At 42.3% G+C, this 14,846-nt stretch overlaps 1 protein-coding gene across 2 annotated transcripts in view; it reads left to right on the forward strand.

Annotated features, from left to right (window-relative positions):
• The first annotated feature begins 1,263 nt into the window (after positions 1–1,263).
• The window catches only part of galnt9 (polypeptide N-acetylgalactosaminyltransferase 9), an 89,082-nt gene continuing 75,499 nt past the window's right edge, over positions 1,264–14,846 (forward strand). The window contains exons 1-2 of one of the 2 annotated variants that reach the window (XM_058375487.1): positions 1,264–1,770; positions 1,852–2,282. In XM_058375487.1, the coding sequence (XP_058231470.1) occupies positions 2,045–2,282 (238 nt within the window). In that variant the 5' untranslated portion in view covers positions 1,264–1,770; positions 1,852–2,044. Of the gene's footprint in view, positions 2,283–14,846 lie in introns of both variants that reach the window. The other variant, XM_058375486.1, reaches the window with a different exon arrangement.

The raw sequence follows: 14,846 nt of genomic DNA on the forward strand, positions 1-14,846 counted from the left end.
TGCACGAGGAAGTGATTTATCTTTCTGTTACAGATCTCAGAGAATCCAAGTGTTTACAGAAACGAAAAATATTTCAGTCTTTCATTTTACTAATCAACTGAAACCCCTCTCTCTCTCTCTCTCTCTCTCTCTCTCTCTCTCTGCAGAATTGCATGTACAGAATTTGTTTGTTAGTCTTAAACATTGTACAGGAGGCAGATCCCATGGTAGGCAATTACATAGCATGATGCAAGAAGTACCTGTGTGTGTGTGTGTGTGTGTGTGTGGTGTATACAGAATGCCTTTGAATGCATCTGTATATTTACTGTATTTACTGTAAACACAATCGGATTATTTTGATCTTATTTAGTAAAAATCTAAATCATTAACATGCTGTGTCCATAGCAGAGGTCAGAACACATGATGTCCACAGGAAAAAACGCCAACGCAGACAAGTCAGAATACCACAAACAACGAAACTTATTGCACAGTAAAGTGGACAAGAGGTCAGAACGAGGAAGACTCAGAGGTATAATCAGGGTGCAACACAGGACAGGTGAAGACACTAAGGTAATCAGGACAGAACCACAACTAAAGTACATGTGGAATAAAAAAACAGACAAAAGCAGAGATCTGTGACTGAGAGGGAAAATTCATCAAGACCATCGTCTTCTTCTGATAATTTCCTGGCAGACAATTTATTCAATATGCCTTACATATATCCATTTTTATTGCTCTTTTATTATTAATCCAAGATGGCTGGATCACATAAATTCAACATGATTCTCTCTAAATCTGTCCATGCTACGGGAAGCAAATACCTCATTAATGTAAATAATTAGCATTTATCTAGCATTAAAAATTATTTTGCTTTCAGGTGAACTATATTTTAGAGACAAGACAGGGATAAAAAGACATGATTTGGTTAAAATGTTTGTTTTTCTGAGATCGTTAAACATTAGAGCTTGATATTAGCATGGACCTTTCCTCCTGTAAACACGTGATGATGTAGCTTTCTGGAATAAAGTTAAAAACTCAGAAGGACTTTTTAAAAAACCATTAAGTTAATAACATGATAATATTTTCGGAAGGTTTGTGATTTATTCTGTATAAATCAGCAACACGAAGCTGTCCTCTCACCGATAACCCACACGGTACACGCGCCCTGTTTCTGAATATTTATGATCTCTGCTTTGCATATTCATGAGCTTTCGGTGACGTCACGGCGCGTGCTGGAGGAAGGCAGCGCGGATTAGGGCGGGAAGAGAGAGAGAGAGAGAGAGCGCGCGCGCACGGGGACAGGAGCTCGCGCGGGTGAAGAGCTGCTGCGTCGCTGTCAGTGCGCGAGCTCTGCCCAGCGCCTCAGAGTAACGGTTTTTTTCTCTCCCTCTCCTCCGTTTTTCTTCTCCTCAGCCTCCTGTGGTGAAAAAAAACAAACAAATGCGATGTGATTTATTTATAATATTTTTTGTATATTGTGTGAGCTTGTTGTGAAGTGGTGGTGAATACATCGCCGTTTTCTTTTCTTCGACCTAGAAAGGAGGGATTTCTCGCGTTAAAAAGGAGGATGCTGCTAACGGTGAAGCTACGACTGGACACCAGAAATCGCCATTTGACTGATTTGTTTATGAAATATCGCCTCGTCCTTGGTGGAGAAGATGTATAAATATCCCCGAGTGTGTGTTTTTGTGCTGTTTTTGGTAGCATAAAGCTCTGAGGTAGTCGATAAGCTGGGAGATGATGCAGCTGTGCTGTTTAAGGCACAATGGAGGCTGAGAGGAAAATCCTGAGGTAAAAAGACACTAATAATGACTTTCCTAACGCTCCTTCGCACATTATTGTGTCCTGACGTGACGTTATTTCGCTATATAGGCTACAGAAATGACCTGTCAGCATCATCAGCACCACCACCATCATCATCCTCATCATCCTCATCATCCTGATCAGATACACCTCTGATCGCAGGGACGCTGAAACCGGACCGGATCTAATCTGATCAGATCTCATCTGCGGAACGGTTGTTTTATTATTATTATTATTATTATTATTTATTCATTTTTCTTCAATGGCTGCGGCACGGAAAATCAAAACTTTGCTGACGGTGAACATCCTGGTGTTCGTCGGGATCGTGTTGTTCTCGGTGTACTGCCGGATCCAGGACCGGTCCGAGGAGCTCGTGCAGCTCGGGCGATCAGGCGAGGCGCGCGCGCGGACCCGACACGGCAAAGTTACCGACACGGACCGGCAGTCCATCCTGCAGAGACTGGAGAGGCTGGAGGACGTGGTGTACAACCAGCTTAACGGTAATGCGCGTGCACTCACATTCAGTAAACACCGATAGAGCCTGCTGTTTTCTTTTCTCTTTATTTTCACTCGTCCATCAGCAGGAAGTGCTGGAGCAACTGGACATATCCTGGACTGAGGTGTGAACACATCCCTCACACCTCCACACCGGCGTACAGGTTAGCCTAGCTGTGTCTGTCCTGGTTTTGTGAGTTAGGAGGAAACTGGAGAACCCTGAGGAAACCCAATAAGAAAAGCTCACACACTCAGGATCACACCAGGAACAGAACTGGAGGTGTCACAAAACTGTTAGAAATAAAGGTGCTAGTGGGTCCCATTTGGTACCTCAGCTGTGGTTTGGTACCATTAAGAACCGGTGCCTTAAGTACATATCTTTTACCTTCTGAGGTGTTTAACAATGTCCGAGATTTATTTAAGAATTCACTTTCACTGACATGCTAGCTAACATTTTACCCAAAATGCTATTTCAGTCTATCTTCATGGTGCAGTGGGAATCACAGCAGCATCAGAGATTAAAGCGAGCGATGCAGCGGGGCTTTAGTCTTTACGCTTTTCTTCATCTGTGTGCTCTATTCAGACAGATCAGATACTAAAACTAGGACTTTCATACCGCAGCACCCTCGCGCTCGTCTTCACGTGCATCACGTACGCTTTAATGTCGGAAAATCAGCGTCCAGTTGTAAAGCTGCAGTGCATTCTGGGACGCTGCATCCAGCATTTGCCTCAAAAGTCACTGATACTTCGGTCATTCTGCGCTGGATTTCTCTTAAAGCGATGCTGGAAAATAATGAGACAGAATAAACGGCTCTAGCACTTAACATCAGGTCAGGACAAGACCGCTAACGTCTCACAGGAAATACAGAAACTCTAAACACATCACACACACACACACTCACACACACACACACACACTCACACACACACACACACACACACACTCACACACACACACACACACACTCACACACACACACACACTCACACACACACACTCACACACACTCACACACACACACTCACACACACTCACACACACACACACTCACACACACTCACACACACACACACACTCACACACACACACACACACTCACACACACACACACACACACACTCACACACACACACACTCACACACACACACTCACACACACACACTCACACACACACACTCACACACACTCACACACACACTCACACACTCACACACACACTCACACACACTCACACACACACACTCACACACACACACACACACACACACTCACACACACACACACACACACACTCACACACTCACACACACACACACTCACACACACGTTATGACGCGCTGCACACATACATGTTCAACGTTTCAGCGTGGAGATTTTATTTTAACAGATAATCACTCCATCTACCTTAAATTATTTAATGAAAGCTTCAGTACAGCTACAAAAGTAGAAAACCTGTCCTCTTCATGATGTTCAGGTACGGTCTGTACCCTAATGTATGAGAGAGTCAGGGGGAAATAAAGGTCATGAATGGTGGCGTAACACATCTGATGGATGATGGAATTAACCTCAGCGTCATTTCTGACACCTTTTCATGAGCGAAAGTTCAGACAGAGTTCAATAATTATATCACTTTATATATATAAACACCTTTCAGGTTAGCAAGGACACAGATACAGATACAGATACAGATATGCTTCAGAATATGAGACAATGTGGAAATATCAACGGGCAATATCATAGAAATAAAGCAAAAGGAATAAAAAGAGCATTAATTACCCCCTCTGGACAAAAATAGTCTCTCTCTGTCCTACTGCCTTTCTCTCTGTCTGTCCTACTGTCTCTCTCTGTCTGTCCTACTGTCTCTCTCTCTCTCTCTGTCTGACTCTCCCACTGTCATGATATTCCTCATGATTGATAGCTGAGTGATTAATGGACAGTAAAAAAACTACAGCATTGGAGATGTAGATCTTTTTACAAATTCAATTCAGTTTATTTGTATAGAGCTTTTAACAGTGGACATTGTCTCAAAGCAGCTTTACAGGGAGAATAGAAACAGAGAAGAGAAAATATAATGATGATTAAAGTTTTATCCCTAATGAGAAGCCTGTGGTGACTGTGGTGAGGAAAAACTCCCTGAGATGATCTGAGGAAGAAACCTTGAGACTGGACAGGAAATAATGTCCTTTCTACAACAGCAACCTAGTGCTCTTGAGGAACTAATCAGTCAGTGTAGTTTCTGAGGTCATTATAGACACTGATCCCTTGCTGTCTAAAGCTGACCGATGTAAAGACAGGTCTGTGATTGTGTGATAGTGTCCAAGTGGTTCTGTCCACAGCAGTCCTCTGGTCACAGGCTGACCACGCAGATCTATCCTCAGCATCAGTGACCTCCACCAAGCCACCAAACTCCGACCAGGGGTAGAGCGTCTGGATGGATCGGGCAGGTCCGGCAAGAAGAAGTGGTCACACTGCTTATTTAATGCTCAAATATCTCACCATCACAGGAGAGAAAAGCAATCCACAATCCAATCACATTCACCATCAGAATGTTAGCTTTCAGACAGTGTTTAACGTCTGTTCAGTGTTTTTTTTTATCTTCCTTTTTATCCTAGATTTAAGTGTGTGAGATATATCTCAGTGACCTCACTAAGAAATTAGACTTAACTGATATTATATTCTTATTCACTGGTGTTTAATGTGGACACACATCGATGGACTTTAGTCATATGCAATAAGGGTAACCTTTATCCCCTTCCACTGAGCCTTTACGGTGTCCTAGAAGTTCAGAACTCAATAACAAATCTGAAAACATGAGGACGAATCAGACAGAGAGGAAAAGGTAGGTATAGTGTGTGAATGGAATTCTTCCCTCTGATTGGACGAGACATCTGTCACTCAGGATCTACAGGAAGAAGGAAATTGTGTCTAACTTCCTGTATAAATTTTTTCCGAAAAATCTTTTTAAATCTTTTAAAGAAAATAAACATATATATTTATCTTGATAAGAAAATGGAGTTCATCTCCACTGTGGTGAAGGACGTTCATATGGTCAGTGTGATGTTGGATATACTGATAGCGTATCATGGAGTAAAGATTAGTTTGCACACCTGAAGAACGCAGGAATGTTCCAGAAGACCAAACTATTCCAGATTAAAGGATGTAAGGAGCGCTATAAGAGCAGAGCCGTGTTCATACACACACCAATCCACTTTCTACTGCTGCAGCCTGCTGGACTTCCTGACCGATCTCTCGTCCAATCAGAGGTCAGAATTCCATTCCACTATACCTACCTTTTCCACTTTGTTTGAATTGTCCTTGTTTTTGCATTTGTTATTGTGTTCTGCACTTCTGGGACACCGTACAGCCCAGAGTCAGCAATGTGAATCGTTTAATATTATACAAATTAGTCAGGAATCCCAGCAACTTTTAGCATGATGCTAATCAGAAAGCTATAAGATTCTAGTAACTTGTTAGCTTTGTTAGCCTTGTACAAGAGCGTTTCATTGTGTACATATGATGTTTGATAGATGTTTTGCTCTGTTAAGAAGTTTTAATTCAGTACTTGACGACCATACTCTCGGTCAGATTTTCATTCCTGATTCATCCCTCTCTGAGCCCCATCCAAAGCCCACTCCCCACCCCCCGCTTCAATCTTATAATTATGAGCACAGTGTGCTAAAAGTCTTCTCGCTGCAGTCCTTTGAAAAGCTTCCGTTCCAGCTTATTGTTATTCTGCAGTGGCGTCGTGTGTATGAAGGCGGTCACTCTGTCACTCTGAATTATCCCTTCTGAATTTGAAGGAGAGCCAAATAAGGGAGCGCTTTTCACACGGGAGCCTCGAAACGTCTCCATGTCCGGGTCCATGTGGCAATATTACACTTTCATACCAGAAATTCTGTAAAGGTGAAATACAGTGTGAATAATCAGGAAAGGATCAGAGTAAAGCTACATGCACTTCATTTAGAGTTTATTATTTACAGCATACACTGTATTGCCAAAAGTTTTGGGACATCTGCCTTTACATGCACATGAATGTAACAGCTTCAACTCTTCTGGGAAGGCTTTCCACAAGGTTTAGGAGTGTGTTTATGGGAATTTTTGACCATTCCTCTAGAAGCCCATTTGTGAGGTCAGGCACTGATGTTGGACGAGAAGGTCTGTCTCACAGTCTCCACTCTAATTCATCCCAAAGGTGTTCTATGGGGTTGAGGTCAGGACTCTGTGCAGGACAGTCAAGTTCCTCCACACCAAACTCACTCATCCATGTCTTTATGGACCTTGCTTTGGTCACTGGTGTGCAGTCATGTTGGAACAGGAAGGGGTCATCCCCAAACTGTTCCCACAAAGAGCATGAAATTGTCCAAAATGTCTTGGTATGAAGCTGAAGCATTAAGAGTTCCTTTCACTGGAACTAAGGGGCCGAGCCCAACCCCTGAAAAACAACACCTGAACTCAATGATTTGGAGGGGTGTCCCAATACTTTTGGTGATATAGTGTATGTGTGACATGTTCATTCTTACGCTGGACACATTTTCTCAGCCACTGTATTGTGCTTTTGTGGATTTTCCGCTCTGTATTCCTGATTGGTTCAGACATCCTGTACAATATTCTGTAAGTTTCTGTATATTTTTACACAAATCCACACATTAGGCTCCATCGCTGCTGAGATATAGATCCTGATTGGTCAGAAGGTGGTGATTAATTTTCTTTAACAGCAGCTTTGACAGTAGTGCAAGTTGATATTAATGCACTCGCTCCGAGCAAGTATCGTTTCTATAGCAACAGATCGTTCGTGACATTTCTGGAAGGAGTCTCCAGTGTCAGAGGTAAAGCTGTAACGTCTTCAGGACAGACTTCTGTGTTGTTGTTTGTCTTTTCTCAGTAACATGAAAAGCTGTGATTTATATCTTTTGTCTTATTAAGTTGAAGAGAGAGAAGTAAAGGATGCTGGTGAGGGAACGAGTGTGATAACAGGAACTAATCTGTTTCAAAGAACTTGCTAAATGCTCGACTTTTTACATGCTGAATCTGTTCAGGGTTGTTCTGGAGGAACTCTGGTTCATTACACACACACACACACACACACACACACACACACAAACAGCATTTATTATTCATTCATTGTAGTATTGTGTTATCATTAGTAACTGTTACGTGACTTGTGCTGCATTCGTTTTCTTCAGAGCTTTATTTCCTCTTCTGCTCCAGATGTGATGCTGTGAACCAGAATCACCTCAAACCTTTTAAAACTTTCACAAACAATAATTAAACCCTAACCGACAACAGCAGGTGTTTTTATAAACCCGCAGCCTGTTTTAGTGGTTTTGTAATTTTGTGTGTGATTGTAAAGGTTTCTCAGGGGGAAAAGCCGTGTTTGTTTAGATCATGATCGCTATCTCAGGACGATTATCTGTCAACCACAAGGACATGCTACAGTTCAGGGAAATAATTCCATATTTCATGGCTGTGATAACATCAGATTCCTTTATATACACACACAGTGTGATTGATTTACTGACTCTCCCAGTGATGAGTCAGAGAGATTTAAGACACACTCACAGGCTGGTGATGGTGTTGCAATGAATCAGTTGTGTGATTTGGGACACACCAAGAGTGGGCTGATGATAGTGAACAGGGTCAGTGTGATTTGGGACACACCCTCAATGCACTGATGATAGTGAACAGGGTCAGTGTAGTTTGGGACACACCCGGAGTGGGCTGATTATAGTGGACAAAGTGAGAGTGATTTGGGACACACCCAGCGTGGGCTGATGCTAGTGAAAAGGGTCAGACTGATTTGGGACACACCCAGAGTGGGCTGATGATAGTGAACAGGGTCAGAGTGGTTTGGGACATACCCATAGTGGGCTGATGATAGTGAACAGGGTCAGAGTGGTTTGGGACACACACGGAGTGGGCTGATGATAGTGAACAGGGTCATAGTGATTTGGGACACACCCGGAGTGGGCTGATGATAGTGGACAATGTGAGAGTGATTTGGGACACACCCGGAGTGGGCTGATGATAGTGGACAATGTGAGAGTGATTTGGGACACACCCGGAGTGGGCTGATGATAGTGGACAATGTGAGAGTGATTTGGGACACACCCGGAGTGGGCTGATGATAGTGGACAATGTGAGAGTGATTTGGGACACACCCGGAGTGGGCTGATGATAGTGGACAATGTGAGAGTGATTTGGGACACACCCGGAGTGGGCTGATGATAGTGGACAATGTGAGAGTGATTTGGGACACACCCGGAGTGGGCTGATGATAGTGGACAATGTGAGAGTGATTTGGGACACACCCGGAGTGGGCTGATGATAGTGAACAGGGTCATAGTGATTAGGGACACATGCAGAGTGGGATGATGATAGTGAACAGGGTCATAGTGATTTGGGACACACCCGGAGTGGGCTGATGATAGTGAACAGGGTCAGCGTGATTTGGGACACACCCAGAGTGGGCTAATGATAGTGAACAGGGTCAGAGTGGTTTGGGACATGCCCAGAGTGGGCTGATGATAGTGAACAGGGTCGGAGTGGTTTGGGACACACCCGGAGTGGGCTGATGATAGTGAACAGGGTTGGAGTGGTTTGGGACACACCCGGAGTGGGCTGATGATAGTGAACAGGGTCAGAGTGGTTTGGGACATGCCCAGAGTGGGCTGATGATAGTGAACAGGGTCAGAGTGGTTTGGGACACACCCAGAGTGGGCTGATGACAGTGGTTTGGGACACGCCCAGAGCTGGCTGATGATAGTGAACAGTGTCAGAGTGGTTTGGGACACACCCAAAGTTTAGTGATAGGTCAGAGTGTTTGATGTAAGCTGAAGCAGTTGAACTGTTCCACATGTACTGTGATTATTGAAGTGGAAATAAATGTTTGGATGTGTTGGAGCTCACACACTGAGACATGTGTGTCGTAAATCAGGCCTTTAGTGTTTAAACACTTTCAGTTCCAGTGCACACGAATGTCTGCTGCTGAAGTTTTTATAACGTTGTGTTATTAATTAGAGTATTAAATCTTTCTCTGCAGGGGGTATATCTCAGCCTGGAGGCTGGAGAAATGCAGCACAGATCCTGGCTGTGTAATTTCAGGCAGCGCTTATAGAGATGTGTCTCATTCTGTAGGTGAAATGTGAAATAGACTGAATACAGCAGATGGCAGGATGAAGGATAAATATGGCATCACTTAAACTTCACTCAAACAGCTCCGAGATTTTCTCTCTCCCATTTCATTGTAAAGATTTTAGCATGAGCTCATCCTCTTCTCAATCAATCAGATGCTTTCTTTATCCCGTCTTCCAAACCGCACCCTCTTCATCCTCACTCTCTCAAGTGTTGGAGAAAAGAGAGACTCCTTTCCATCAGATTTTTATAAAACTAACTGAAAATGATGATGTCTCTTCAGAGGAACATTTTTGCTCCATTATAATAAATGCTTTGTGAATGTATTTATAATCTCCTAATGAGGATTATTCTGTCTCTTTAATTACACTGAAGAATATTAATATCTTTAATATCATGTATTACACTGCAGTATTTTAACCTGTTTATCATCACCCAGATGTGGCTGTATCACACCGGACACAAACTCATTTATTTATTAAAAGTTTGTAGGAGCTTTTACACACAAGTGTGTTCATGACAGTGTAGTTAGTAAATTCTTCATGTCTTACACTTCTCTGTGGAGTGTGTGGAAATGTTTATAAGGAGACTCAGTACCATGAACCTCCACTGATCAGCTTCAGATCCTCTAACAGTCAATAAGTTTACACAGATCACACTCTCACCTTAAACACCTGTCTCTCTCTGTCCTACTGTCTCTCTCTCTGTCCTACTGTCTCTCTCTGTCCTACTGTCTCTCTTCATCCTACTGTCTCTCTCTGTCCTACTGTCTCTCTTCATCCTACTGTCTCTCTCTGTCCTACTGTCTCTCTCTCTGTCCTACTGTCTCTCTGTCCTACTGTCTCTCTCTGTCCTACTGTCTCTCTCTCTGTCCTACTGTCTCTCTTCATCCTACTGTCTCTCTCTGTCCTACTGTCTCTCTCTGTCCTACTGTCTCTCTTCATCCTACTGTCTCTCTCTGTCCTACTGTCTCTCTCTATCTATCCTACTGTCTCTCTTCATCCTACTGTCTCTCTCTGTCCTACTGTCTGTCTCTCTGACCTACTGTCTCTCTCTGTCCTACTGTCTCTCTCTGTCCTACTGTCTCTCTTCATCCTACTGTCTCTCTCTGTCCTACTGTCTCTCTCTTCATCCTACTGTCTCTCTCTGTCTTACTGTCTCTCTCTGTCCTACTGTCTCTCTCTTCATCCTACTGTCTCTCTCTCTGTCCTACTGTCTCTCTTCATCCTACTGTCTCTCTCTGTCCTACTGTCTCTCTCTCTCTATCCTACTGTCTCTCTTCATCCTACTGTCTCTCTCTGTCCTACTGTCTGTCTCTCTGTCCTACTGTCTCTCTCTGTCCTACTGTCTCTCTTCATCCTACTGTCTCTCTGTCCTACTGTCTGTCTCTCTGTCCTGCTGTCTCTCTTTCTGTCCTACTGTCTCTCTCACTGTCCTGCTGCCCCCTTTTCTGTCCTACTGTCTCTCTCACTGTCCCACTGTCTCTCATTCTGTCCTACTTCCTCTCTTTCTGTCCTACTCTCTCTCACTGTCCTGCTGTCTCTCTCTGTTGGTCTGTCTCCCATTCTGTCCTACTGTCTCTCTCTGTCCTACTATCTCTCTGTCCTACTGTCTCTCTTTGTCTTACTGTCTGTCTCTCTCTCTCTGTCCTACTGTCTTTTTCTTTCTGTCCTACTTTCTCTTACTGTCCTACTGTCTTTCTCTTTCTGTCCTAATGTCCCTACTGTCTCTCTCTCTGTCCTACTGCCTTTCCCTCTGTCTGTCCTACTGTCTCTCTCTCTCTGTGTCGTACTGTCTCTCTCTCTGTCTGTACTGTCTCTCTCTCCCTGTTTGTCTCCATCTGTTTACTGACTCCAAGCAAGAAATATTAGATAGATGTACTCATAATAAAGATTTCATCTCTTCATTATGGTTTAGATTTATGATTCAGAAATATTAGACAGTATAAATCTTGTTGTTGAAGTAAAGAGCAGAAACAGAATTATTTAAAAAGCTCTAATTATTAATCGCTGCATTACTAATGGAATAAACAAGAGTTATTTAATCTGGTAGGTTTTAAAGCTTTTCTGCACTCTGCTCTCTTTTTTCAGACCTAAAACCAATTAACACCTATACACACACACACACACACACACACACGAATAGATGAATCAGCAGCTTCGGGCTTCATAACCACTGATATGACTCTCTGGGGTATGAAGCAGAATTTCTCTGGCACTAAGTTCATTAGTCAACACTAAAACAAACTCATCTTCCGCTGGACAGTGAAAAGCCGTCGAGTCAGCACAATGCCAAGGCGTTACTGACCTCACTGTATTCACCAACGTACAGACGCGATGGGTGTGTGTGTTAGGAAGAATCACCTCACACACCTTTAACCGAACCTGATTGGCTGAAAAGAGCATCTGGTTATTCAAAACACATTTCCATGTGGAGAAAAGAGACTGTTTATTTGTTCGTTAGAAGAAAATGAGGAGCAATTGTAGCCGTAGAAGCGTACAGTACGGTGTCATTGAGAGCACTGCCGAGTAAATGATGTATCAGAATTAATTTAGAGGCCACTACAGATGAAAAGAGGAGACGATGATGTCTCGGTTCTACTCTTCTAACAGCTCTCATAATGTTTATATGAAAACTAATTAATTTTCCACTGTGTGTGTGTGTGTGTCACAGCTATTTACAAACCATTACAATTTATTACATTATACATTATTTATTAAAGAATGACACATGATACTTTTTATTCATTTAGAGTTAGGTTTAGTGTTGAACACGTGGTGAAGGTACACTATATTGCCAAAAGTTTTGGGATGTCTGCCTTTACATGCACAAAACAGCTTCAACTCTTCTGGGAAGGCTTTCCACAAGGTTTAGGAGTGTGTTTATGGGAATTTTTGACCGTTCCTCTAGAAGCCCATTTGTGAGGTCAGGCACTGATGTTGGACGAGAAGGTCTGGCTCAAAGTCTCCACTCTAATTCATCCCAAAGGTGTTCTATGGGGTTGAGGTCAGGACTCTGTACAGGACAGTCAAGTTCCTCCACACCAAACTCACTCATCCATGTCTTTATGGACCTTGCTTTGGTCACTGGTGTGCAGTCATGTTGGAACAGGAAGGGGTCATCCCCAAACTGTTCCCACAAAGAGCATGAAATTGTCCAAAATGTCTTGGTATGAAGCTGAAGCATTAAGAGTTCCTTTCACTGGAACTAAGGGGCCGAGCCCAACCCCTGAAAAACAACACCTGAACTCAATGATTTGGAGGGGTGTCCCAATACTTTTGGCAATATCGTGTGGATGCTGATGTTTCACATAATCACACAAATTTGTTTAAAGCTAATATGAAATTTCAGTTAGTTGTTAGAGATGAGATGAGAACACATCTGATTTTCCTCTGTATGAGAAACCGAACCCTGGCGGATGTGGGCCGAGTGACGGCTGTAAAACCTTTTCTGCAGTTTTGAGGCCGTGTGTCTGTAGATTCGAGACAAGGCCAGACATCTGTGTGCTTTCGCAATGCACCACTCACCTTTCAGCTTCTTTCATTCTGCCTGGCTTTCTTAATCCCTGCTGCAGTCTTCCAGTCTTCACTGCTTAGTGATGTTGTGTCCCGTAGCCTCAGGCTGTCTCTGTACATTTCGCAGCAATACAGATGTAGCCAGATTTTAGCTAAGCCACATTCCTGCAATATAGTGTGAGGGTTATAACACACACAATCAGGCTGCTTCAGGCTGAATCATACAGCCATTTAAACCAGGTCGAAAACTGGAGCGTGGGGAAAATGACCACAATAAGAACAATCCAAATTGACAGAATCTGAGTCAGATTGGCCAGCATAAGAATCATTGCAGTCTGAACCAGAACCTGAATCATCGGAATTGGAATAGGAATTCTTCTTATTTTTCTCCAAATATTTTATCTATATCCCTATATTTTTCATGTCCACAACCTTTAAAATTTGCTCTTCTTCTGTCTTCAAAATGTAAGACAGTCGTTAAAAGCATTTCACTACATGTCGTACTGTGTATGATTTCGTATGTGATAAATAAAATTTGAATTCGAATTTGAAAAATCAGAATCATCAGGATATGACTCAGAATCATCACAATTCAAATCAGAATCTGAGTCAGAATAAGAAGCATCAGCATCTGAATTAGAATCATCAGAATAATAATCATGGCAGTCTGAATCAGAATAATCAAAATCTGAATCAGAATGTTCAGAATCAGGATGACCAGAAGAGTCAGGACAAGATTTCTATCAGTGACTTTCAGCAAAAAATATACATAGAAGACATTTTGATCTCAAACAGATCATCATGCTTAAACATTCAGAACAGAAATGTGAGCATTATGAAGGTTTAGTGGTCAGGGTGTGTAAAGTTGGATCATTTCTATAGAGTAGTGTAGTGAGTGTAATACTGTAGGGTAAATGTAAATGATGTAATCTGACATGAATACTGTGAAAGAGCTTCAGTCATTTTCCTGAGACTGAGACCCATACAGACTGATGATGTACAAGTATTTAAATCAGCAAAATGACCACCTGGGACTGATTCTCCTTATCACTGTTACCTTATTGTACATAGCGAGTGATAAGAGTTTTATCCTTCATCTTTAATAAGACTTTCTGATTAAAATGTCCCAGTGAAAGAGAAGCTGTAATGGCTCGCCTCACTTCACTGTGATATCCTGTGTCCTAAAAAAGATTTTAATATCGAGTTGTAAAATCAGATGAAAGAAAAATTAACAGATATTTAAAATATATATATATATATATATATATATATATAATTTATAAATAAATATATAAAATTTATTCATGAATAAATAAATAAATAAATAATAATAATAATAATAATAATAACAATGGCAAGAAATTGTATTGTAACAGAAGAGGAGAATAATAACAGAATCCACTTTTCTGTGCTTTCTGCTTTATGTGTTTATTATCTGTTTTTATTTTTTATTTTTTTGTATGAACAGATCCGTGCCATAAATGAAGCCCATGCTTATGAAACTCTCAGATTTGTGTGAAGCTGTCCTGCCTGGTGGCTGAAACTCATTTTCCTTTTAATCAAATCCTAATTACAGAAGAGACAGAAACACGGCAATGGTGTGAGTGTGGAGCTGGAGGGCTGAAATCACGCCCAATTCATCACGCAGATATAAATACAGTGCTCAGTATCAGCCCCTGTGCCGAGTGTTCCTCTGTTCCTACCTTCCGCTGTTCCTACCTTCCTACGTTCCTCTGTTCCTACCATCCTACATTCCTCCGTTCATACCTTTCTATGTTCCTACCTTTGTACGTTCCTCTGTTCCTATGTTCCGACCTTTCTACTTTTCTCTTTTCCTGTGTTCATGCGTTCCTCTGTTCCTGTGTTCCTCTGGTTCCATGTGAAGGCAGGTGACCGCTGAAGAGGTTCTGGGGTGCAGTAG

The sequence above is a fragment of the Hemibagrus wyckioides genome, linkage group LG22 (genome assembly GCF_019097595.1).
Source record: "Hemibagrus wyckioides isolate EC202008001 linkage group LG22, SWU_Hwy_1.0, whole genome shotgun sequence".
NCBI lineage: Eukaryota > Metazoa > Chordata > Actinopteri > Siluriformes > Bagridae > Hemibagrus > Hemibagrus wyckioides.